Source organism: Alligator mississippiensis, chromosome 5 (genome assembly GCF_030867095.1).
Source record: "Alligator mississippiensis isolate rAllMis1 chromosome 5, rAllMis1, whole genome shotgun sequence".
Classification (NCBI taxonomy): Eukaryota; Metazoa; Chordata; order Crocodylia; family Alligatoridae; genus Alligator; species Alligator mississippiensis.
This window is the reverse complement of record NC_081828.1, coordinates 38559857-38581901: the sequence shown is the minus strand read 5'-3', so window position 1 is coordinate 38581901 and position 22045 is coordinate 38559857. Positions and strand designations below refer to the sequence as shown.

The 22045-nt window shown below is 51.8% G+C and overlaps 3 protein-coding genes across 10 annotated transcripts; 1 reads left to right on the top strand and 2 right to left on the bottom strand.

Moving 5' to 3' along the window:
* Positions 1-227: 227 nt before the first annotated feature.
* TMEM143 (transmembrane protein 143) lies at positions 228-13181 on the bottom strand. Of its 7 annotated transcripts, XM_014599697.2 has the most exons (9): positions 5863-6520; positions 5330-5525; positions 4914-5018; positions 4067-4261; positions 3477-3607; positions 2605-2884; positions 1953-2142; positions 1330-1535; positions 228-1140 (listed from the first exon to the last, which is right to left on the bottom strand). In XM_014599697.2, exons 1-8 carry the CDS (start codon positions 6075-6077, stop codon positions 1372-1374), a joined length of 1476 nt encoding a protein of 491 aa, XP_014455183.1. In that variant the 5' UTR covers positions 6078-6520; the 3' UTR covers positions 228-1140; positions 1330-1371. The 7 variants fall into 7 exon arrangements, 6 of the variants coding, with proteins under 6 accessions (XP_014455183.1, XP_059584084.1, XP_006277690.2 ...); XR_002090688.1 differs by lacking the exon at positions 1953-2142; XM_059728101.1 differs by lacking the exon at positions 5863-6520 and adding an exon at positions 12876-13181 and having other exon boundaries at positions 228-1535.
* On the top strand, positions 6521-15021 carry SYNGR4 (synaptogyrin 4). Of its 2 annotated transcripts, none has more exons than XM_019488807.2 (5): positions 6521-6589; positions 8212-8358; positions 10622-10859; positions 12004-12140; positions 14744-15021. In XM_019488807.2, the coding sequence occupies exons 2-5, from the start codon at positions 8263-8265 to the stop codon at positions 14972-14974; spliced, it is 702 nt and encodes a 233-aa protein (XP_019344352.1). In that variant the 5' UTR covers positions 6521-6589; positions 8212-8262; the 3' UTR covers positions 14975-15021. The 2 variants fall into 2 exon arrangements, with proteins under 2 accessions (XP_019344352.1, XP_019344351.1); XM_019488806.2 differs by lacking the exon at positions 6521-6589 and adding an exon at positions 6682-6883.
* A 1255-nt stretch (positions 15022-16276) lies between these two features.
* KDELR1 (KDEL endoplasmic reticulum protein retention receptor 1) lies at positions 16277-22045 on the bottom strand. Its single transcript, XM_006277626.4, has 5 exons — positions 21806-22045; positions 20085-20185; positions 19204-19362; positions 18224-18476; positions 16277-17241 (listed from the first exon to the last, which is right to left on the bottom strand). Exons 1-5 carry the CDS (start codon positions 21894-21896, stop codon positions 17207-17209), a joined length of 639 nt encoding a protein of 212 aa, XP_006277688.1. The 5' UTR covers positions 21897-22045; the 3' UTR covers positions 16277-17206.

The following is a 22045-nucleotide window of genomic DNA, read 5'->3' as shown; positions in this document are numbered from 1 at the left end:
GTCCAGGCTGTGAGATTCACGGTTGGGATACAGCTGCCCATGTGTGACTTTCCCACACTAGGCTTGTGGGTAAGGTGGGGCCCAATGAGAGGGTGGTTGGCTTTCTGGCTGTTCTGTATGTGCCCTTGGATGCATCACACTCACTCTTTGCAGTACCACTGGGCGTGGGACACCAGATCTCCCATAAGAGCTTATTTTGTGGGCAAGTCAATAGCAGGGAACAGGAATCAAAGACAGAAACATCTTTATTGCGCTGAAAATACAGTAGAAATTCACCCCACCCTTTAAGACATTCATGCTAGAAAGAAGCTCCTTGCCCTGCAACAGCAAACCATAACCAGCCTGGCCGGGGACCTGAGCTCCAGGGTAAAGCATGGTGTAGGGGTCAGACCAGGGAGCCAGGACTCCTAGGCTCTTGCCCACTTCAGGGAGGGGAGTGGGGCCAGAAGCTTGACTGCTGTAGACTGGGTGCAGCTCCATCTGGGCCCATTTCCACATCTATAAAATCTGCTGTTCTCCCTTTGTAAAGTGCTTTCAGACCAAGGGGCGAAGGTTGCCAGAGAAATAACATGGGACTCTCCTTAGCATAAGACTGGACAAAGCAGCTAGGCAAGGCACTGGCCCAGCCCAGGGAACATGCAGGCCAGCAGGTCTGAGCACAGCACTGCTGGGCAGGATTGTGCCCTGACAGCCCCCAGCAGAAGATGGCCAACCAGCAACCCGCAGCGGAAGGCTGGTGACTGGACCCGTTTGGCTACAGCCACAGCCTTTAACACTCATAGCTACTTGTTTGTCAGAGCAGGGACCCTCCAGGAAGGACTGAATTCCTGTTCCTTGATCCAGGCAGGCTTGGAGCCAGGACTCCTGGGCTCTAGCCCAACTCCAGGAAATGAGCAGGGCTGGGTGAGGCAGGGTGGGGGCTGGGTACCTTCCCCTTGGTAAGCAAAAGGAGGTGGTACCCCTGGCATCTCCTGCTGTGCATATTCTCTCACCTCATCCTTCTCTTCATGGCCACCACCTGAGCTCTCAGTGTCCCCTCATCACTGTGGACCCCAGCACTTACATGAGGGGCTGTAGGATGCTCAGAGGGAGGGCTGGGGTTGACAAAGCTCCAGAGGCAGCAAGCAAATCCCCAAGCAACTGCAGAGCAATACCATACACAGAGTTTGGCAGGACTCCCAGAATGCACTGGGAACAAAAATCAACAAGCATGTAAGGGGGGACCCCCAGCACAGTCCTGGCCAAGTGGGGTTGGGCACTCCCTCCTCTTTCACCACCAACTAAGATATAAGTACTAGTGCAGCATCCTGGAGGGAAGGGTGCTCCTACCATAGTGCAGGTAGAGTCCCAGGGGTCAGTGTGACCTCCACATCACAGTGGGGTTAGGCTGGGCACCCCCATGGGGTGTGGGCTGGCCCCCTCAAAACTCTGCAGGTGTTGGCAGGCACGTTCAGCACAGAAGGAGATGTGCAGCCCCGAGTGGAGATGCAGCCATGCCTGGATCTGCTCCTGAAGCCGGGCCACTGTTTGGGCATCTGCAGAGACAAGAGAAGACAGAGCCAAGGGCACCCCCTGCTGTGAGCCCCCCAACCTCTGGGCTCTGAAGTGCCCTTTCCCCCTCACTCCAAAGAAAGTACCCCCAAGCTCTGGAGCCCTGCCAAGCCCCCACTCCTGTCCACCCAGCTTCTAGCCCAGGATCTCCCAGTCCACTGAGAACACCTACCCCTAGGGACCCCTAACACACAGTCCCAGACCTGGGGGCCTTCCCCTCCCACCATCTTAGGAAGAACACCACTCCTCAATCTCTGCCCTATAGTCCCTCCTTGTGACAGGGCCCCCTCTGGGATGACCCTGCCCGACCTGGGCCATGCCAACATGAGAGCACCCCCTACTGGCCAGCCCTCACTCAGCCTGGGCCCTGCCTGTGAGACAGCACTCCTTGCTGGCCCTACCTATAGGGCGGTGCTGAGGCAGGCCTGACTGGCGCCGTAGGAAGCTGTCTGCCAGGATGAGCTCCTTGGCATGCTCCTCCAGTGCCCGCAGAGCCAGTGCCCCCAGCAGCTCCGAGTTGTTGGAGGTGCTGCGGTAGTAGAGCATGTGCACCAGCTCCAGTGAGTGCACGTTGCGGCGCCGCCCAAACACCTGTGTGGGAAAGGCAGTCAGGAACTGGGGTCTCACTCCAGCTCAAGAAGAGGCTGGCAGCCCAGACTCCTGGGTTCTCTCCCAGCACTGTGAGAGGAGACGCAGCGGGCTAGAGCTGGGAGAAGGACTCCTGGGTTCTAGCCCAGCTCTGCTGCTGACCTTTGTCAATCCATTTCTTCCGTCTGTGCCTCAGTTTCTGCCCCCTGCATTATGAGTCTCCTGTCTGGAAACCATGAGCTCCTGAGGGCAAGGCCTGTCTCCCTCCTCCCACTCAGCTTGTGCTGTGCCCAGCACAACAGCAATTCCATTCCATCGGGTTCTTTACAGTTCAGAACACAGTGAAGGCCCTGAATTGGTCAGGGGAGGGCCACATAGAGAACCCAGTGCAACGGAAACCTCAGCATGGGTGGTGGGATCTGTGCAGTTCCCAAAGCAACCAGCACCCCTGCACCCATGACATACCTTCCAGGCACGGAAGCTCATGAAAGCGGCAAAGCAGAGGAGCAGGAAGGTGGTGCCGACCTTGAGGTCAGACAGCACCACCATGCCCACATTGACAAAGAGGGCCAGCCCGCTAACCAGCAGCATGGCATTGAGTAGAGCCCGGTAGAAGATAGAGGTGCGGATCTTCACCAAGGGCAGCAGGTGCTCCAGTGCCTCCAGTGGGATGTCCTTAAAGCACTTCAGCACCAGGTGGGCATTCTTGGGCCGCGCTGCCACTACCATCCGCTTGAAATAGCGCCTGCCGAAGACAGAGGAGGGGGCTTGTCAATAGGACATGGAGAGGGGGGAGGGCCGAGGAGAAGGAGCAAGGGGCAAAACTGTAGCTCCTAGAGTCATGAGCATCTTATGCTGTACTAGATGAATCTTCCTGGCAACCTGTCCTGGTGGGGTGGGGGGGCAAGGGAGGCAAAGAGCAGGTCCCATGTCACTAGCTCAGTTCTCAAGGCATGAGGATGGTGCCAGAGCCAGAGAGTGGCCAGGTCAAGATGTGGGCTCAGCATTGCCTCTACCCAGTCCTGGGCCATCTGAAACCACAGCCACAGAGCACCTCACACCAGGAACAGGTTAAGGGTTAACTGCATTTGCTACATCTTTGTCAAAGAGCAGGGTGACCAACACTACAGGCCTAAATGGAATGTTCCCAGTAAGTAGCATAGCCTTCCCAAGAGTAAAGCACCCAGATCCCAGTATCGCCATGCCCAGTACTAAGCTTCCTGCCCCACACACCCTCCAGTGCCCAAGCTGCTCTGTCCTCTGGTGTTCTGGCCTGATGAGGCAATGGTCACAGATGGACCAGGAAGAGAAGACAGAGAAGACTGAGGTTTCCTTGCCTTGGCATGAGGGGAGCTGTGCCAAAGAATCCTTGCTGGGGCCGCAGGGTGGATTTCACTGGAAGAGGCCCAATGCGCTGACCGAGGGCCCAGAACCGGATGTATTCGTACTGGTCCAGGTTCACCGTCACCTGGGGAAGCAAAACAGAACCTGCAACTCCAGACCATTGCCTCCTAACACAGTGAGACCTGGGGTTGCTGCTGGGGTGTGATGTAAGGGCTGGTTATACAGAGACCACACACCCAATGCTAAGATGAAGCCACTTATGGGTTAAAGTGCACTGAGGAGCTGTTTCTGAATGGACCCCTTGCCCAGTGCTGAGATGCAGCTCTTCTGGGGTGGTGTGTAGGGACTGTTTATGCAGGGTCCTCTCACCTGGTGCTGAAATGCAGCTGCCTCTGGGGTGGGACATGAGAAGTTCTATTGCCCCCAGTTACAATATACAGCTGAGGGGACCAGAGGAGCTGATCGGAGGTGGAGCCCTGGGATGGGATGAGACATGGAATAAGGGAAGTCTAAGAGCTCCCTTTCCCTACATTATAGCAGGGGGTTATTGGACTGATGCTCCCCTCCCAAAAGGTGTCCACACCTGGACCTCATCCTGAGGATGATGGACCACAAGGGCATAGGCCAGTGCATCCTCTGACAGGCTGTTGAAGTTGGCCTGCTCCAGAATAGGCTCCAGGGCAGCCAACACCTGCTGCTCGTTCTCCAGGCGCTGGGCATCTGTCAACGACCATTCCTGTAGTGTGTCCCGGTCTGGATTAATGGGGTCATACAGAGCCTGGGCAGGAGGAGAAGGCCATGTCCATGGGTGAACAACCATTAGCACATCCAGCCACAGGGTCCCAGGGTACCATGCCTGTGAAGGGATCCTCCCCCAGCACCAAGATGCAGCCACCTCTGGAGCAGAGCACAGAGGCGGTTAACCACACACAGTGACAATACAGTATGCAGTGACGCTGTTATCAACACACAGGGATACTGCATTACACTTAAATAAAGGAAAGCGTGGCATGAAAGGGAAAGCAAAGGAGGAAAAATGGAGCCTCCAAGGCTGAGACATGGCCCATGCCAGCACTGGGCAAACATCCAGCTCCTAGGGAAAGAGCCAGAGGATAAGATGTGGCAAGTGATCCGCCCTGCCACTGAGCAAGCCTTACCAGGCCCCATTCCCCTCCTGGCAGCACAGTACCCCTGCTGTGCCCCACACCCTGCAGCACAGCCCCTTCTGCCAAACCCCTGCCCTCTCCCTGTAGCACGGCTCCCCTGCTGAGCCCCTACCATGCTTGCCATGGCCCCCTGGCAGCGCAACAGGTTTAGTCCGTCTCACAATCCAGACTCAGCCTGGCTAATATTCCCGACCTCCCTAAGGCACCCAGTGTCCATGGGGACCCCCAGGGAAGGAGGAGATGTGGGAGGGAGGGCCACATTACCTGCAAATGCCCCATGACAGAGTGGTAGTGATGCAGCAGAGAGGAGTCCACACGAGCCACAAAGGACAGAAATGAGGCACGATCAGCATCAGTAGAGTGGAATTCCTGAGGGATGGAGACAGACAGGTGTTCAGCGTGATACAACTCAGCCACGTGCCCCAAACTGGAGCTCCATACACTTCTGCCCCCTACCAGGTGCAACGGCCTTCTACTATATTGCAACCACCTCTGGTTGGGGAGGACGTTTATACAGGAACCCCCTTGCTGAGATGCAGCTGTTTCAGGGGTGGAGCACACCAAAACTCCTAAGGGACTATCCCTGTACCGACTTCTTCCCCTGTTCCCTGTCAGTCTCCGCTTCCACTGCCCCTGCTGCATGTTCTCCAAACCCAACCTGAGGTTGGGTTAATCCATACCTTAAGCAGTGTGCTGACCAGCTGCCCTTTCGAGAAGGGGATGAAATGCTCTTGATATTGCTCTGCCCATCCCTGGGGCTCTGTGGGCTTCCTCATCCTTCGGTATTCTGCCATCTTGGTAGCCAGGGAAGCCACACCACGGCAGGATGGCCCCAGCACACCCATGCCCAAGGCAGCCCGTGCCACGCACAGCATCCTGCAAAGGGGCAGAGAGGGAAGTGTCAGCTGCCATGCCCAATAGGAAGAAACAGGGAGCCCCACATCCATGGCTGCTCTGTGGCCACCACAAGGCCACTCCTGGAGTGACTGCCCTATTGCCAATAAGATTAATACACGTGCACATCCATGTGGCATTGAGTTTCTTACAGGGGAAAAGCCCATGTCCCAGTCCCAGCTTCTGAACCAGCCAGTGCCCCTGACCTGGGGCCAGATCTGGGCTAGCACCCCCCCAAAGGGGAAAGACCCCTGCCCCAACCCTGCACCCCAAGCCAGTCAGTTCCTCCTCCCCAGGGCCAGACTGAACCCAATGTCACCTAGAGGGAGAGATCCCATATCCAGTCCCCTGCCCCTTGGTAGCCATTTTCCCCGCCAGCAAGAACATGTTTCTTTGCTGCATCCATCCACAAGCCTTGGCTCTTGGGAGATGTTTAAGATTTTTCCATGGCACTATCAATCCAATCCGTTCCCGCAAACAGCAAGGGAGGAACCTAATGGCTGTGATGCAGCTTCCTCGGAGTTCACTGGTCATGGCTTGGCAAAGGTAAAATTGTCTTGTCTGCAGTGCAGAGTTCAAAGGTCACCAGCCACAGCATGGCAGCAGTCAAAGTGTCTTGGCAGCAAGGCAGAGGTCAAAGTGCACCAGAGCACCAGGGTGAGCAGTAGAGATGGCCTGACTGCAGTGCAAAGGTCAAGGTCACTCGGTGTTGCCCTCATCCAGACTTGCCATTATACGGGCCTCTGGACCCCAAAGTGTGGGCCTCTTCAGCATGACACACCCATCAATAACAATCTTGTGGGACTTCTTAATAGGAAATGACGGATCTGTCTGGAATCAGGGGTTAAAACGGCCCAAACTGAAAGAAACTCCCGTGTAAAAAAATCCTAACCTTAAGCAAAGCTGTTGACATTGAGCATCTGCGCATGCGCAGTAGCACCCTCTTCCACCTCCCCTTTCCCTCCCGTCCCTTTCCAGTTTGCACATGCGCATTCGCCGCGCTTTAACCCCAACACTTTCCAGCGCACGGCCGGCTCAAGCGGCGCGTGAGCAGTAGGGTTTTTTTCACCCCGTGTGGTTTGTCAGCCCGCGCGACCGATTTAAATGTCGCGCGCGCTGTCGCCCGCCGCCGCCGCCGCCGCCGCCCTCCCCCCCACCCTGGCAAGAAGCGAGTCTAACCGTCGCGTGGGCGTGGCCTTATCCTAGCCACTCAGGCGTCGAGCTTCACACTCCCTCCTCCCTTCCCCCTCCCATCTGAGTTGTGGGGGTGTGGCGTGTTCATGAAGGGAAAAGGCGGGAAAAGGGGGCTGAGGAGAGACTCTGAGAGGGGTTAAGGGGAGGTGAGGAGGGAGCTGGTCTATGAAAGGGGACACGGGAGGGCAGACCCAGAAGCCTTCCTGAGCTCCAATTAAACCCCCTCCAGGGGCCCTCTGGAGAGAGTGAGAGGAGGAAACACAGCTAGAGTTGTGCTGAGCCCTTTATGGTCATGAAGGATCAAAGACACATATGGTCAGAGAGGGATCGAAAGGCTCAGCTGTGGTCACCTCAGTCCCCCTAGTGTTGGTGCTAGGAGATGAGGAAGTCATGCCAAATGCCTCTTCAGTTCAGAGAATTGTCCTGGGATTGAACTAGTCACATCAACCCTGCTAATGATGGTGGGAGAGGTCTGAGGAAAGTGACCCCTTTCTGCTGCCATCAGGGCTAGCCAAGCTGAGATGGTCACATGAACCTTAGCCTAAACTTTCGTGAGCCTGAGACTGAAGTAAGCCGAGGTTCACAAAAGCTTATGCTGTTCAGACTAGACTTCAGACTAACACAGCTAACTAGCTTTCTCTGCACGTGAACCTTGACATAGTTACCTGTCTGCAACCAGTCACAGAAATCAGGGATACCTAGAGGGTGAAATTCATGTCATATTAACTCTACTGCAGTAATGCCTGGATGCGAGGACCTAGAGTCTGCATCATATCAAATCCACGGCAGGGTTATTCAGATGTGGGTGAGGGGAAAGCCAGGATTACATTAACTCCGTACCAATGAACTGGGGAAAGGTAGTTAGCAGTGTTAGTCTGATGACACGCAGAAGGCAAGGCAGGGTGACATCTTGGAGACTAACTGGAGAAGCATAAGCTTTCAGTGTTGTCAACTCTTGTGATTTTTGGCATTGATATAAATATAAATATATAAAAAAGAAAAAGCTAAGTTTTTCATATTCCCAAAGCATAGATTTTAAGAACAACACCAGAAATCATGAGCTCTGGCAATAATGAGCTTTTGTAGATACCTTCTGACAAAGCAGCCTATCATGAATGGACCATCTGGCACAGGAGGTTGTCACCTTTGAAAACTTTTGCTTCTCTGAACCAGTAAGTCTCTAAGGTGCCACCCTGCTCTGCCTTAGGGGAAGTGGGGCTGGTAAGAAGATGGGGAGTGGGTGTCAGCAATGAGCCCTCTGGGAGGGATGGAGTTGAGCAGGAGGACAGAAGCACACCTTGTGGTAACACCAGGCAACTGGATGCACTCCTCTGAAAACCAGCCTCTCTGTTCTGAGCCCAGTTCCCTTTAAGTAGGCTTGCAGCATGCCTCACATGACTGCCTTGCCAAACCTCAGCCTCTGTCCAGACCTGACTGCTTCTAATATCTTGCCTGTTTCTTTCCTTCCCTTAAGCACTCTAAAGTCTGTTTTCCCCTGGGGACGTGGTGAAAGGACAACAGCAGGATGAAGCAAGGGGGCTCCTTTCTGCAGAATCTCTTGGAGAACAACGTGGTCCAGTTCCTGAAAAAACCTCAGGCCATTGCTAGGATACTTGCTGGGGTGAGAGAAACCAAGAGAAATAAGCCACTTACCCCTAAGTCAGTGGGGCCAACCTTTTTGGCAGGCATGTCACAAATTAAGCCTCGTGCCCTCCCTGAGTGCCACTTTGATTCCCTTCCTCTGCCTGACCTACTGCTATGCTTTCTGCCCCTGCACTAGGCTGATCTGCTTCCTGCTCCCTGTCCCATGCTCCTCGCCCAATTTGCTACTTTGCTTTCTTTTCCATGCCCTATCTGCTGCTATGCTGCTTGCCCCCTTCTTGATCTACCATGTGCAACACACAGAAGCTGCCTGTGCCACTTGTGACACACATGCAACAGGTTGGCTACCCTTGCTCTAAGTATCATCTGCATTACATAGGCAGAGGCCACCTTGCTACTAGCACTAGATGGAGGAAATCTAGTGCTGATAAGTGTGTGATATAAGCAAAAAATATAAACATTGACCTGACAATAAGGACCAGAAACCCCAGTAAAGGTTTAGCCACTTTGTGCTGGGCACTGTACAAGCTCAGATAGAGCCCTGGAGAGCTGACAAACTGATGTCCTCTATTCACAGGACAGGTATGAGCAAATTACACGCCCCCCCTCCCTTGCTTTCCCATTCTGTAGGAAACAAGGTGCGGGAGAATATAAATACCACAGAGTAATGAACCTGTTCAGAGTTTGGTTCAAGCTCAGGGCAGAGCATCTGGTCTCTCCATATTTCATCCAAGGCAGCCCAACCCACCTGTTGCCATAATGACATTTTTTTTCCCCCCATTGATTTATCAGCTAGCAATTTATTCCCCCAGCCTCGTTAGTCTTTGCTCACTCCCAGTGACGCAAGTATGCAGGGCTGGAAATTATAATTAATAATCATTCGTTGTTTGTACCACAAAAGGGCCTTGAGGCCCCAAAACACGCTGCAAAGCTTTTGGGAGGTGAGAACTGTTTCTCAGTCTTTAAACAGAAAAGACAGGATCATTATCCCCATCTTCCAGGCTGGCACAGCTATACACACCAGCTTGCCCTAAGTCTCCCAGAGCCTAGAACTACTGTTTTTCAGTCTGCTGCCGTAAACTCTCATTCATGATAGCATGGCCTGGTCTTTACTGCTACAGAGTGCAGGTACCCCAAGAGTTCCTGATTTATAAAACACAGATTTTCCTGCCCAGGGAACAGTCTTTTGGCCTCATACATGGCCCTGAGTAAGCTGAAGTAAATCCGAGTTGATTATTATTGTTTATCAGGTGGCTGTGGCTGATCAGATAAGGTATTTTGTAACAGCTTCCAGAGACATGAATTCAGGTCTCACTCTGAACTCATGATGAAAGCTACTTCCAGTTGACCTAGCTATAAATTGATACCTGGCCATTTGGGCTGAGGTGCTGGGGGCAGCTGGAGATGCATCATTGGCTAGGGAAAATGACTGCCCTAACCTTGGTCCACTAAGCTCAAGCAGGCCTTTGGCCTTTTGGGAAGTGTGAACAAGAACCCCATTTTGGACAAGCACAGAACATAAAAGCAGTCTCTGTCCAACAGATTGAGTGCTCTGCACCTTATGGGTGTATCTAGACAAGCACAGTTGTCCAGTGTGTGGCAATACCATGAAGTCTGATGTTCTCCGTGCTGCAAGGTTGTGCTGACTGAGTGTGCACTGCACCAGGGTTTTTGTCTACAGATGTTTTGGACCCGTGGATGTCCAGGGGTCAAAAAAAACCAACCAACCAAACAAACAAACAAACAAAAAAACCCCCAAAAAACCAGAGGGGGCAGACAGAACAACACATGCTCAGCCAGCACGTGCTTCTGAAAAGCAGAGCTGGGCCAGCCGGAGCTGTGCTCTGCTGCTGGCCAGGTTCCGCTCGGCAGAATTGCTGCAACTGCAGCCCCTGGAAGACCTCAGATAAAGCTGCTGGGGTCAGCTGGCCCAAGCGTCCCATACCCCACCCAGGGTAATTAGCTGCATGCCAAAGCGTGTGTGGCATGGGTGTTCCCTGGAGGCAAGTAGCAACAGCACAAGGTGCACTGCCACTATTTGTCCCCAGGGAATCAAACATCCATGTACGTCTGGACACACCCTATGAAATTAATCAGGCAAGTTACTTAAGTACCCTCCTAAGAGTTGGGGCCCCACTGTGTTGAGTGCACTACATAGTTGTCCCAGAGATCTTACAGCAGAGGAGCTGGCAAGGCAGCCATTTTAATCAGCTCATGCCTCATCTGTGCATAAGTGGCATTGCCTAAAACACCATTAACAATTTTCACCTCTACTATCACAGCTCTTCTCTCTGATTATCTTTGCTTCCCTGATGACTGATGGCTATGAGAACCCAACAGCTTCGTCCCAGCTGCACTGCGTGCTGAACGACAATAGGGCAGCCTGCAGCTATGCCACTGTGGCTGGGGTCCTGGCATTCCTGCAGTCCTTCTTGTTCCTCAGCCTTGATGCTTTTGACATTATCAGCATTAGTCACAGGGTCAAATCCGCTATCCTGATCCTGGATGCGATCTTCTCCAGTAAGTAACCCTCCCACCAATCCAAATTCCTCTCCATTGACAAAATGGTACCACTGCCCAGCCCTGCAGTATGACCCATCCCTCTTCCCTCATGGAGGGACCTGAGGTAGACCTAAGGCATGAGGTCGCTGCTCCCACCTGGGTGACCGACACTAACTTAACCAAGTGGGGCTCTGAAAAATGGCCTAGCTGTTTATCCTTAAAAACAGCTATGCTCACAGATTTTCATGCCCATTCATTTTGGGCAGAACCAGAGGGCTGGAAATCTTGGCATTGAGACATCTTGTCTGCTGTCCCACTTCTTGCCTAGTCTGAACAGATCCTCTGCCAATAATACAATGAATCCACAGGTTGCCAAGCATTCTCAGTGAAGAGCTATCCCTGCCAGCTGCCCCACTGCTCCAGATCAGACAGGTGGTTCATTTAGTCATTTCCCTGGCTCCTCTGATTAGTCTAATGATCCATCTAGGCTAGTATGTTGTCATGGTAGGCCAGCCTGCTAGCCCATTTCGTCAAATGTCCCTTCCATACTGGATCAGACCATTAATCCATCTGGGGTCTTCTCTCCCTCTCAGGTTCAGTTGAAGACACCCAGAAGGCAAAGCATCTCTTTTACACACTGTGCCAGTTGTCCAGAGATGTCCAGAGAAAAAAATCCCCCCAGTCCCTGTAAGGGACATGAGTTGCCTGATGATATGTTGTACTGGGGCAACTTTGTAGTTGGGAAAGCTGTTACATGTTAGACAGGCTTTTGGGTAACCTGAGGGAAGGCATATTGTACCCAAAAGCTTATCTAACATCTTTCCCAACTATAAATTTGGACCAATAAAAAGATAAAATCAGACAAGTAGTGCTTCTTGCATTTTTGCTGCATTTTGAAAGCTATGCTACCCAAACTCCTCAAGCAATTGGTTCACTCCTTGGAGTAGGAGCTCCTGCCATATGTGCTGCTCCTTTGGTTTATATCCTTATCACTGTTGCAATATTTTTTCTGCTGCTTTATCTTTCCCAGCCAAGTTCCATTGCCTCAGTTACTTGCTTTGAGGAGGTTTGATCTGTGCAATACAGCTCTGCTCTCACCTCCTAATGACTTTCCTACTTCTGTTTGAATTGCCTCCTCATGTTCCTCTCCCCACCCTTCCAGTCATCTGGTCCTGCATATGGTTTGTCGCCTTCTCTTTCTTGGCCAATCAGTGGACAAAGTCTATTCATCGCTACCTGCTGGGAAGCAGCTCCGCCCGTGCCAGCATCTCTTTTGCTTTCTTCTCCATCCCATGCTGGGTAAGAAATTTTCCAAACTCTCTCTCAGCTCCAGCCCTTTCAGAAAAGAACAAACCACTTGATTTGGCAATTGCAGTTAACTTCTACTGCATTGCCTCATGCCAGGTGTACCTCACTGCCAGAGAGAGGGCAAGGGGTCATTCCTTAGTCCTAACCAAGCCCTTCCCAGGAAACTAAGCTCTAGTTGAGGAGGTAGAGTGGGATGGGAGCATTTCTGGGATCTCCCTGCTTGATTCTTTCATTTACAGTAAGGGTTTATCCTTCTAACCATTTAAAAGGGAGGTATCACTTTACATTTCCAAAGCAGTTAACGCTTTTAACACTCACAAGCAGATATTTTGGGAAACTGAGGCATTTTAGGTACAGAGCTATGATTATAAACCAAGAGTTCCTTGTTCTTTTGCTGACAGAACCTGTGTTCAATTCACTTGTCCACCTGGATACTGACCACAGCTGACTTCCCACCCTGACCCAACAGCCTCTCTCAGACTAAGCTCCTCCTTTCACATTCTACTGCATCTTTGGACAGTTTCTCATCATGCACCAAAGGAGAGACCCTGTGAAATAGGCACAGGAGTTTACAGGGTGCTTACACAAAGACAGGACAAAGGGCTCAGACCTTATTCACTTGTGCCTTGAGTCCTGAAACACCTCTGAAACTGTTGACTTCACAGGGAGTTCTGCTGTTAGGCCCTTCTGGGAGCAGGCCACAAAACAGACCATTTGTTCACTTACCACAAATGGGTGACTCACACTTTCCACAGAGAGCTGCAGATCTAGTTGCTTGCAATGGAGGTTTTTCAAGAACCCCTGCTTTTAGTTCAGGCAAAATCTCATTCAGGGCAGTCTTCTGGCCCATGGGCTGCAGAAGGTCAGAACAGTCCCTGACTCTACCAGGAAATACCTTCTCACACAAGGGTGACAGCCCTTCTCTAGCTCACTCATTTAGCCCTGGCACAGCCCAGATGAATGAGTCAGGGTTTAGCCATCCATAGACTTATGCTACATCTGGGAACAAGAGAGATCCTCAAGAGCCAGAGGAAAGGGTGAGTCAGTAAAATCTGACCATTTTCTAAAGCCTGAGCCAGTTCCCCAGCTGGTGTCAATTCAGCATCACTCCACCGAGGTCACTAGAGTTCCATGGATTTCCACCACCTGGGGAGTTAGCCATAGAGGCCATTCTCTGGTTTTGTCTTCACTGCAAAGTTAACTTCATTTATTACTTGAGCATGTTTCCAAATCCAATCCTGTTCACACACAAAATAATTTAGCTCAGCTGCAACAGGGTTTTTAATTTGATAGTGCTGGCTTTAGAGAGGTTATAAGCTATAATCCAAGTAAGCATGGTTTAGCAGCCATCTGATAGCATGGATGTTAGCTAGCTCCTTCCAAACCCCATGGTCCTCTAGTGTCTTCCCACAGTTCCCCTCTACGTGCCCAGAAAGGACAGACAAGTTTTTTTAATTTCCTAGGAAAAAAATCATAGAGTAATTCAGCTTGCTACATCACCCAGAACCATGGGGGACATCCTCAAAACCTTGGGCAGTGCGTGAGCATGGACATGGACTCATTATCAGCAACCTAGAAGATGTGATAGAGTGCACCCTCAGCAAGCTTGCAGATAACACCAAGCTGGGGGAGTAGTAGATATGCTGGAGGGTAGAGCTAGGATTCAGATAAACCTTGACAAACTGGAGGATTGGACCAAAAGAAATCTCATGAGGTTCAACAAGGACGAGTGCAAAGTCCTGCACTTAGGACAGAAGAACCCCATGTGCTGGTACAGGTGGGGGACCAATTAGCTATGCAGCAGCTCTGCAGAGAAGGACCTGGGGGTTGGAGCAGACAATAAGCTGAATATGAGCCAGCAGCATGCCCTTGTTGTGAAGAAAGCAAATGGCATACTGGGCTGCATTGGTAGGAGTATTGCCAGAAGATCAAGGGAAGTGATTCTTCCCCTCTGCTCAGCATTGGTGAGGCTACATCTGGAGTACTGTGTCCAGTTTTGGGCTCCCCACTGCAGAAAGAATGTGGACAAATTGGAGAGAATCCAGCAGAGGGCAACAAAAATGGTTAGGAAGCTGGGGCCCATGACTTCTGGCTGAGGAAACTGGGTATATTTAGTCTACAGAAGAGAAGACCCAGGAGGCATTTAATACCAGCCTTCAACTAGCTGAAGGGAAGTTCCAAAGAGGTGTACTGTTGGAGCTGTACTGTTGTCAGTGGTGGCAGAGGACAGAACAAGGAGCAATGGTCTCAAATTGCAACAAGGGAAGTTTAGGTTGGATATTAGGAAAAACTCTCTCACCAGAAGGGTAGTTAAGCACTGGCACAGGTTACCCAAAGAGGTTATGGAATCTCCTTAGAGGTTTTTAAGACCAGGCTAGACAGAGCCTTAGCTGGGATGATTTAGTTGGGGATGGTCCTATTTGAACAGGTGGGTAGACGAGGTGGCCTCCTGAGGTTATTTCCAACCCCCATTTTCTGTAATCCTATGATGCTATGCAATCATTATTTTGCAGTACATTTGTTCTATCTGGAATTACACAAATGCTTTCCAGAAATCATGTATATCCAACAGGTCTCTCCTCTCTCTCACACAGGTGTACCTGGGCTATCGGGCCCTGAAGGAGCTGTGGACTGAGCCATCTGTTCCCTACCAACGATCCTTTGATGAGGGAGCTGTGGCACTGACCACTCTCTCCTCTGTCACCACCACTTCCATTCCAATTAGTGGGGAGCATTACAGCCCCAGTGAGGCTCCTCCCACTGGCTCCCCCCACAACCCAAAGACTCCCCCTACACACCGACTCAGTTTCAGCAATGACAATTAGGGAAATTATTTTTCTTGCTGCAGTAAATAAAGAGGCTTTTTTCTGAACCAGAATGTGATTTAATTCATGTCACAAGGCAAGAGGGAGGGTGACTTGAGGCCCAGAGGAGCAGCAAGGAGATGAAAGCCAGCAGGCATGGCTGCCAAATGCCCAGGGGAGGGGACAGCTCCCCACTTTTCAGCAGGGACAGGGGCATGCCCCGACTTCATTGATGGCAGAGGGAGGTTTACACCAAGGAAATAGACAGAATCTATCTTTACATAGTTACTATTTGTTGTGGTTCTTTATATTCATGATAAAAATCAGTCACTGGGAGAATGCACTACCCCACTGGGATCTGTGCTATTTCTCTCCTTGCATTTCCTTCCTGCTCCTCCCTAGCTCAGCTCTTCTCTCTGTATTCCCTTTCATGCACCCACACCTTCTGCAAAAACAATCAACAGCAACCTGTGACAAGGAACAGTTGATAGTTCAAGGAGGTTAATGGATAAGGAATTAAGGCTCTCTGTCACATCAAGCTGCCTGCAGACTCAGCTAGGCATTGCTGTGTCTTACGTTCAGGTCACACAAGGAAGTTTCTCCTCACAACCCTGAGGGCTGGAAGCTTCCCTTTTCTTTTGAACAAAACCAAAAGCTGTGATCGCAGAGTCTAAATATGTCATGCTCGATGCAGACAAAATGACCTTACCTTGAGTACCTGCCATCCCCACAACAGGCCTTCCTCTGCAATTCCAGGGTTACAAGGGACAAAAATTAATTTCTGTTCTGTTCTCCATGGAAGAGTTCAGCTCTTCATTTTAAAAAAATACAAAAAACCCCCCACAAATTATTTCATATTTGAAATGCTGCTACAGAGTCTCATGCTCCTATTCTCCTCTTTGGGTCTTGGTTATGCTTTATTTGTCACAATACATCTTGGTTTCTTGCAGTGCATAAGGGGATATGATGTGCCTCTAGGGAGCCCAGCTCACACAGGCAAGTGGGGCTCAGGAAGCACTATGTGAGTGGATCCCAGATCAAAACATTTCAGGTTTTGTGCATTAATTTTTTCAATGAAAAACAAAAACAATTTGGATTTTCCCTGGAAAACCAACATTTTTCACAGAAGACTTCTTGAATCAGGCCAATTTTCCATTTTAAAAATTCCATCAAAGCATAGTTTAAGTCTAAAATCTTCCATGGCACAAAACAGCTCTTTAGCATGCAACGAAACCACACAACAGCTTAGGACAGGAAGTGAAGAGGAGCTCTGCATCCAATTAAAACAGAAGGGGAAACAGAATGAGGTGAATATACACAGAATAGGAAAACAAAGCAGGAGTCTCTTTTATTGAAATTTTCCAAAAAGGCACTAATCAATTGAAGAAAAAAAAAAAAAAGAGAAATTTGGTTTTTTTGTTTATTTAAAGTGAACAAGGACTTAACCATCAATTATGTACAAAACAAGGAGATTTGAGTTTTTAATATTATCACACCTACTTTGCCAATAAAAAAAGGAATAAACTAACCAGGAGTTTCAATTCCCACCTCAAAGCAAAATAAAAAACCCCAAACTGATCTGTAACGAAAGGAACCAGAGGCTTAATGCCTTCCCCTTAGGATTAAAAAAAAAGACCCCACCCTATGTTGCTAACACACAGCACTTCAGCACCTGGCAAGCCTCTGAACACGCGATCAGCACAGCAGGCTGGTGAACCTCCTTTAGTGGCAGTGGTGTCCTCAGGTTGCCTATCTTTATCTACCCAGCCAAGGAGTGGGTGCAGGGAGGAGTATTAGAAGTGGAATTCACCAAGAGGAAGAGGAGATGCCTGTTTAAAATATCCCTGGCCACTTTATAAAAATAAGGAAAGAGGAAAATAAGAGAAGGGAGAGGGGTTGAGATGGGATGGGACTGTTTTATCCAAAAGGCAGAAACTACGAACTCTCAAACCCAGAGACCAGTTTCTTGACGATAAAAAAAAAAAAGAAAAGATGCATCCGAATAGGGATGCTATTTCATCCCAAATCACTGTGGTCTCTTGCTCAAGTAGCTAAAAGTTCCAGGTGACAGAAAAGACAAAAGCTCAGTTCGGCTTGTAGCTGGTTTGGTTGGTAAAAAAAACAAACAAACAAAAACAAAACTAAAACAGAAAAAAAAGTGTCAGAAATGGTACGTGTCTGTAGTTTGTAAGATCAGTCTCCCCTCCTCTTCCTCCTCGTGTGTCAAAGGAGGGCAGTGATACTGGGTCAGCACTATGCTGGCAAACTGAGCTTCTTTCCCTTCAGAACTGCAGGAAGGAAGGGAGAAAAGGTTCTCAGTTTCTCTAATATCAGTGAGGTATTTTACATATTCACCCTCTGCTGATGTGCAGCCACCTCTGGGGTGGGACACACCAGCTGTGTATGCAGAAATCATTCACCCAGCACCAAGATCCAGTTGAACAAAGATGTGGTCACTTCTCACATGGGGACAGGGCAACTAGTTGTACAGGACCTCCCTACTTGGTAGTGAGATGCAGCCACCTCTGTGGTGGGACATGGCACCTATATGTAACAGAAGTCTTTACTCAGTACAGCAACCTCTGGGGTGGAGCAGGGCAGCTCTAGAAAAGTATTAAGGGAATCAAAGGCCTAAACTGTAGGTACCTGATTACCAGAGGCAATGAAGGCCCTGTTCACTGTACCCAGCTACAGGTACCAGCCCCCTCTAAAAAACAGCCACTCATTTGGACACCCATTGGTTGAAAACCACTGGTTGTTGTAACCACCTGGAGCACAGCAGGTTAGCCAGGGAGGAGGAATGGAGGCTGGCACTACACAGCAAGTCTGTGCCTCACAGGAAAGGCACCATATCTAATAGCATAGCGCCCCCTGGGGCCACAATGCAACCATGGCCATGTCTGCAAGAGATGATCCCCAAGTAACCCAGAAGCCCCAACTACCCAGACATGTCCAAGCAACAAGTTTAGCATTTTCCTTGTGCAGGATAACTCATGAAACCACAGAGCGGAGTAGTCAAATTGGGTCAGCAAGATAATGTCAGGGTGAAAAGAGAACCCAAGAGTCCTGCCTTTCAGCCTCTCCACTACTGCTCTAACCCACCAAACCCCACTCCCTTCTCAGAGCTGGGATAGAACCTAGGAGTCCCAACTTCCTAACCATCCCCTCTCACCACTAAACCCCACCCTCCTCCCAGAGCCAGGTTACATCTAGTCCCCAGTCACCTCTGGTCTAAGCACTAGACACCCCACTCTGGCAGCTGGCACGCACCCTTTGTGATGTAGAGGTAGAAGAAGTCGCAGTAGAGGATGGTCTGCACCAGCCCAGCCACGATAGCAATGAGGTCGAAGAAGCCCTCAAACTGGTAACGCCAGATCCAGTTGAAGAGGTACAGGGCACGGTAGACACCCAGAGCGAAGAGATAGTGGCTGGTGATGGTCTCCGCTTCACCTGTCTTGCTCACCATGAACAGCTGTGGCAGGATGGCCACCGACTCCAGGTAGATGGAGAAGGTCCAGAGGATCTTGGGGCAGTCATGGCACACACGAGCCAAGGTAGGGGCAGGAGAAGGGGAGGGTGGAGATGGAAAGAACAAGTTAAAGCAGAGCCCAGGGACAGGTCCATTGTAGGGACCAGACCTGGGATGTTCAACATCAGGGGCCACAAAAAAAAAAAAGACACCAGCACATCACCTGGCCACTGGCAGGATAGCAAAGGAGCCACTGTACATCAAAGCAGGAGAATGGCCAAGACATATCCTGACTCATACGGGGCAAAGATGCCATAGTATATTAGCATGAGGCACACCAGCAGGCAGTACCACAGCCATAGCCTGGCTACCAGATGGAAGGACATGGTGCATTAAGGTGGGGCAACTTTGTTGACAAGGTGCCTCATAGCCTGGCAACTGGACAGGGGACAGAAGCCACAGTGCACTAACATGGAACAATGCCCCAGCCGTGACCCAACTACCAAACTGGAGAAAGCGGACCCATGGAGCACCAATGTAGAGCAGTGCCCCAGCTGTGGCCTGGTTACCAGAGAGGAGACCCGGCCTATTAACAGAGGCCACATGCATGAACAACATGCTAGCTGCAGTCTGGCTACAAGATTGTAGGGGAAACAGACAGCCACATGTGGCAGGCACACACTAGCTATGCTCCTTGGGGTAGGGGGTATCCCTCCACAGCTGCCCCACCCCTGGAATGTCATGAAATGCCCACCCCACCCCCCAGAACACCTGTGATTACCTCCAGGGGAGTGAAGTCGTGGTTCACCAGGAACGCAAGCACAGCTGTGGGGATTACTAGGAACTCCACCCGGAAAGTGTCATGATTCCCATCGTACGTGGCCTTGAATTTGCTGTAGATCATCCAGACTGTGGCATAGGAGCAGGCAACGTACACTACCTGGAGAAGGGATAAACCAGGCATTCAGGACTGGAAGTCACCACCACTGCATAAGTACTGCCCTGGCAGAGCCCTGGGTCTGCACAGACAAACCACCCTGCCCCACAGACCCCAGCACTGAGATCCAGCTGCCTCTGGGAGCTGGGAAGGTCTAAAAACCACATAGGAAAAAAATGTACCATCTTTTAGGGCTGGCAGTGAAAAATCCTACATACAAAAGGAAGTGGGGGGTCAGCGAGGAGGAACACTCTTCACTGCTTTATGGCCACACCCCCTTTTGAAGGGCACATGCAGCCCATCTTCCAGGCATCCTAAATAAGCCCCACAGGCCCATGCAGCCCATCCCTATACAAAATCATCCCCAGGGCCGATCCAGTCCAGTATCCCACCCTCGCTCTGTCCCACAGGCTCATCCAGCTTAGTACCCTGCCACCGTACTTCCCTTCGCTGCTTCCTTTTAACACCCCCCAAGATCTCCTTGCTTAGATTACCCTGCAGCTTCAAGGGGACCATAGCTTTGCAGGCTTGGGGGGGGGGAGGGGGGGGGGGCACATAGGGACACTTAGGATGTTGAGGGGCTAAAGGCAGTGCTAAAGCTCCAGGGGTTCAGGGGCTTGGAGCAGGTAAAAGCCCCAGGTAGAGGGAGAATCTGTGCTCAGAGGTGCCAAGATGGACCCCAGAGCTAAGAGGGGGTTCAGCACCCTGAGGCTATAGGCCATTACCTTCATGGAGGTGTTGTACAGGGAGATAAAGTTAGTGAACAGGTCCAGGTACCGGGTAGTGAAGACAACAGCAAACAGAACTTGGCTCTTCCCAGAAATACCTGCGAGAGGAAGAGATGCCTGACAAGGACAGGCAGATAGATGGGGACCCAAGAAGAGACTGGGGTGCCTGGGGGGGCCTGAAACAAGGGGGGAGCCCCAGGGGGCATAAGGGGACCAGGAACAGCCTTTGAGGGATGAGGAGCAGGAAGGGAAGCCCTAGGACATGCAAAGAATCACAGGCGAATCTAGGATGCTTGGAAATCCTGAATGGGACTGAAGCGGGAGGGAGCTAGGTCATGGGGAAGGGAACTGAGACTATGGGGGGCACAAACATGGGGGTACCCGAGGGGTTGTGGGGCATCAGGAATCTCAGAGTGAGGGGGAACCCCAGGGCTGAAGAGAGGGGGGCTGGAAGCAAGCAGGAATTCAGGACCATCAGAGCTGGAAGGGAAGCTCACTGCAGGTCTAGCAGGGGGAGTGAGGGGCACCAGCAGGGCTGGGGAAGGAGGTAGGGTGGGAGCCAGGGGTACAAGGCACAAGCAGGGCTGGGGAAGAACAAAGCTGCTTGTTGAAGTGAGGGGGCACAGCAGGCTGCTCCAGGCCTACCCCATCCAGGGCCTTTCCCGGTTCTCCTACCCAGGGATCGTGCCACAGCTCAGGGGAAGCCACCAAATCCAGCCCGGGGCTGCTCCACACACCACAGGCCTCTACCTTCCCCACGCCCAGCCCCTTGAGGGGCCCCCACCCAAGGTGTGTGAGAGGGAGTGTGAGCCAGGGAACACCACCCAGGGTGCAGGATCCCCAATACAGAGGATGTGTGTTGGGGGAGGGGGGGGGAGAGGGAGCCAAGCAGGCTCCAAGAGCCCTGCCCCTTGCTGGGTTCCACGTCACCACCTTCCTCCCCTCCCCCCACAGCACAGACACCCCAGGGACACCCCAGTTCCCCACAGCCCAGAGCCCTCAGGGGTCAGAGACACCTCCTGTGCCCAGTACCCCAACACTGCAGGGGGGAGGGAGGAGCTCCTCAAATCATGCCAGCCCTTGGGAGCCCCATCACAGCACCAGAGATCACCCATCACACTGCCTGAGAAATCCTCATTGCAGCCCAAGACACCCAGCCCTGCTCCCCCAGGGAACCCCACTTATTAGAGATCTCAGCCCCAGAGGGCTCCTACCTCAAAGGGGCTTGGGTATGAGGCTGGCATTCACCTCACAGGGTGTCCCCCTCCCAGGGAGTGGGATCAGGACCCTAATACTTCCCCTAAGGTTTCAACTATACTCCAAAGCACAACAACTGCACCCACCCCAGGGCCCAGCCCCAGCCCCTTCCTCCTCAACTCCATCTTTCTGGGTGCCTGACCCTGCTCCATGATGGGACAGCCTCTTGGCGGGGAGCTAATCTGGGCTCCCCAGCCTACACCACAAATCTGCCTGGGAGCCTCACAGGTCCTGGGAAGAAGTCCCTTTTGCCCCCAGGGTGGAGGAGCAGCCTCCAGCTCCCAGGAACCTGAACCCCAATATCCAGCACCCCCTGCCTTTCTCCAGACTCCACTCCTGCTGACCCAGGGGCCGGGCTGAGCTAGCCTCCCTTCCATGGGGAGCTCAAGCAGGGTCCATGGGGGCGTAGGGCTCTGTGCGGGGCTCCACGAGGTCCCGGAGGGGGCGTGGGGTGCTCTCACCGGCGCAGGACCGGGACTTCCAGATCTTGAGCAGCAGGATGATGATGGCCAGCAGGTGGGAGATGTCCCCCAGGAACCTGAAGATATTCATGGCCCCGGGCAGAGCGGGCCCCGGGGCAAACGAAGGCGCTAGTGCAAGCGCTGGAGCCGGTCCGGGGAGGGGCGGGACGAGGGGTCCCTTATTGTCCGGCCTGGGAAAAGCAACGCGGAGCGAGGCCCAGCCTGGCAGCGAGGGGCGGG

Excerpts from the sequence above, each read along its gene's own strand:
- KDELR1 (XM_006277626.4), bottom strand. The coding sequence starts at position 21,896 with ATGAATATCTTCAGGTTCCTGGGGGACATCTCCCACCTGCTGGCCATC. Across the intron at positions 18,477-19,203 it reads ACGACTTCACTCCCCTGGAG|ATCCTCTGGACCTTCTCCAT; the intron begins GTAATCACAGGT and ends GACTGCCCCAAG. Across the intron at positions 17,242-18,223 it reads CTACCTCTACATCACAAAGG|TTCTGAAGGGAAAGAAGCTC; the intron begins GTGCGTGCCAGC and ends TCCTTCCTGCAG.
- TMEM143 (XM_019488804.1), bottom strand. The coding sequence starts at position 6,077 with ATGACCAGTGAACTCCGAGGAAGCTGCATCACAGCCATTAGGTTCCTC. Across the intron at positions 5,526-5,862 it reads TATGGGATCTCTCCCTCTAG|GATGCTGTGCGTGGCACGGG; the intron begins GTGACATTGGGT and ends GCCCCTTTGCAG. Across the intron at positions 2,143-2,604 it reads TGAGCTTCCGTGCCTGGAAG|GTGTTTGGGCGGCGCCGCAA; the intron begins GTATGTCATGGG and ends TTTCCCACACAG.
- SYNGR4 (XM_019488807.2), top strand. The coding sequence starts at position 8,263 with ATGAAGCAAGGGGGCTCCTTTCTGCAGAATCTCTTGGAGAACAACGTG. Across the intron at positions 8,359-10,621 it reads TTGCTAGGATACTTGCTGGG|CTCTTCTCTCTGATTATCTT; the intron begins GTGAGAGAAACC and ends CTACTATCACAG. Across the intron at positions 12,141-14,743 it reads TCTTCTCCATCCCATGCTGG|GTGTACCTGGGCTATCGGGC; the intron begins GTAAGAAATTTT and ends TCTCTCACACAG.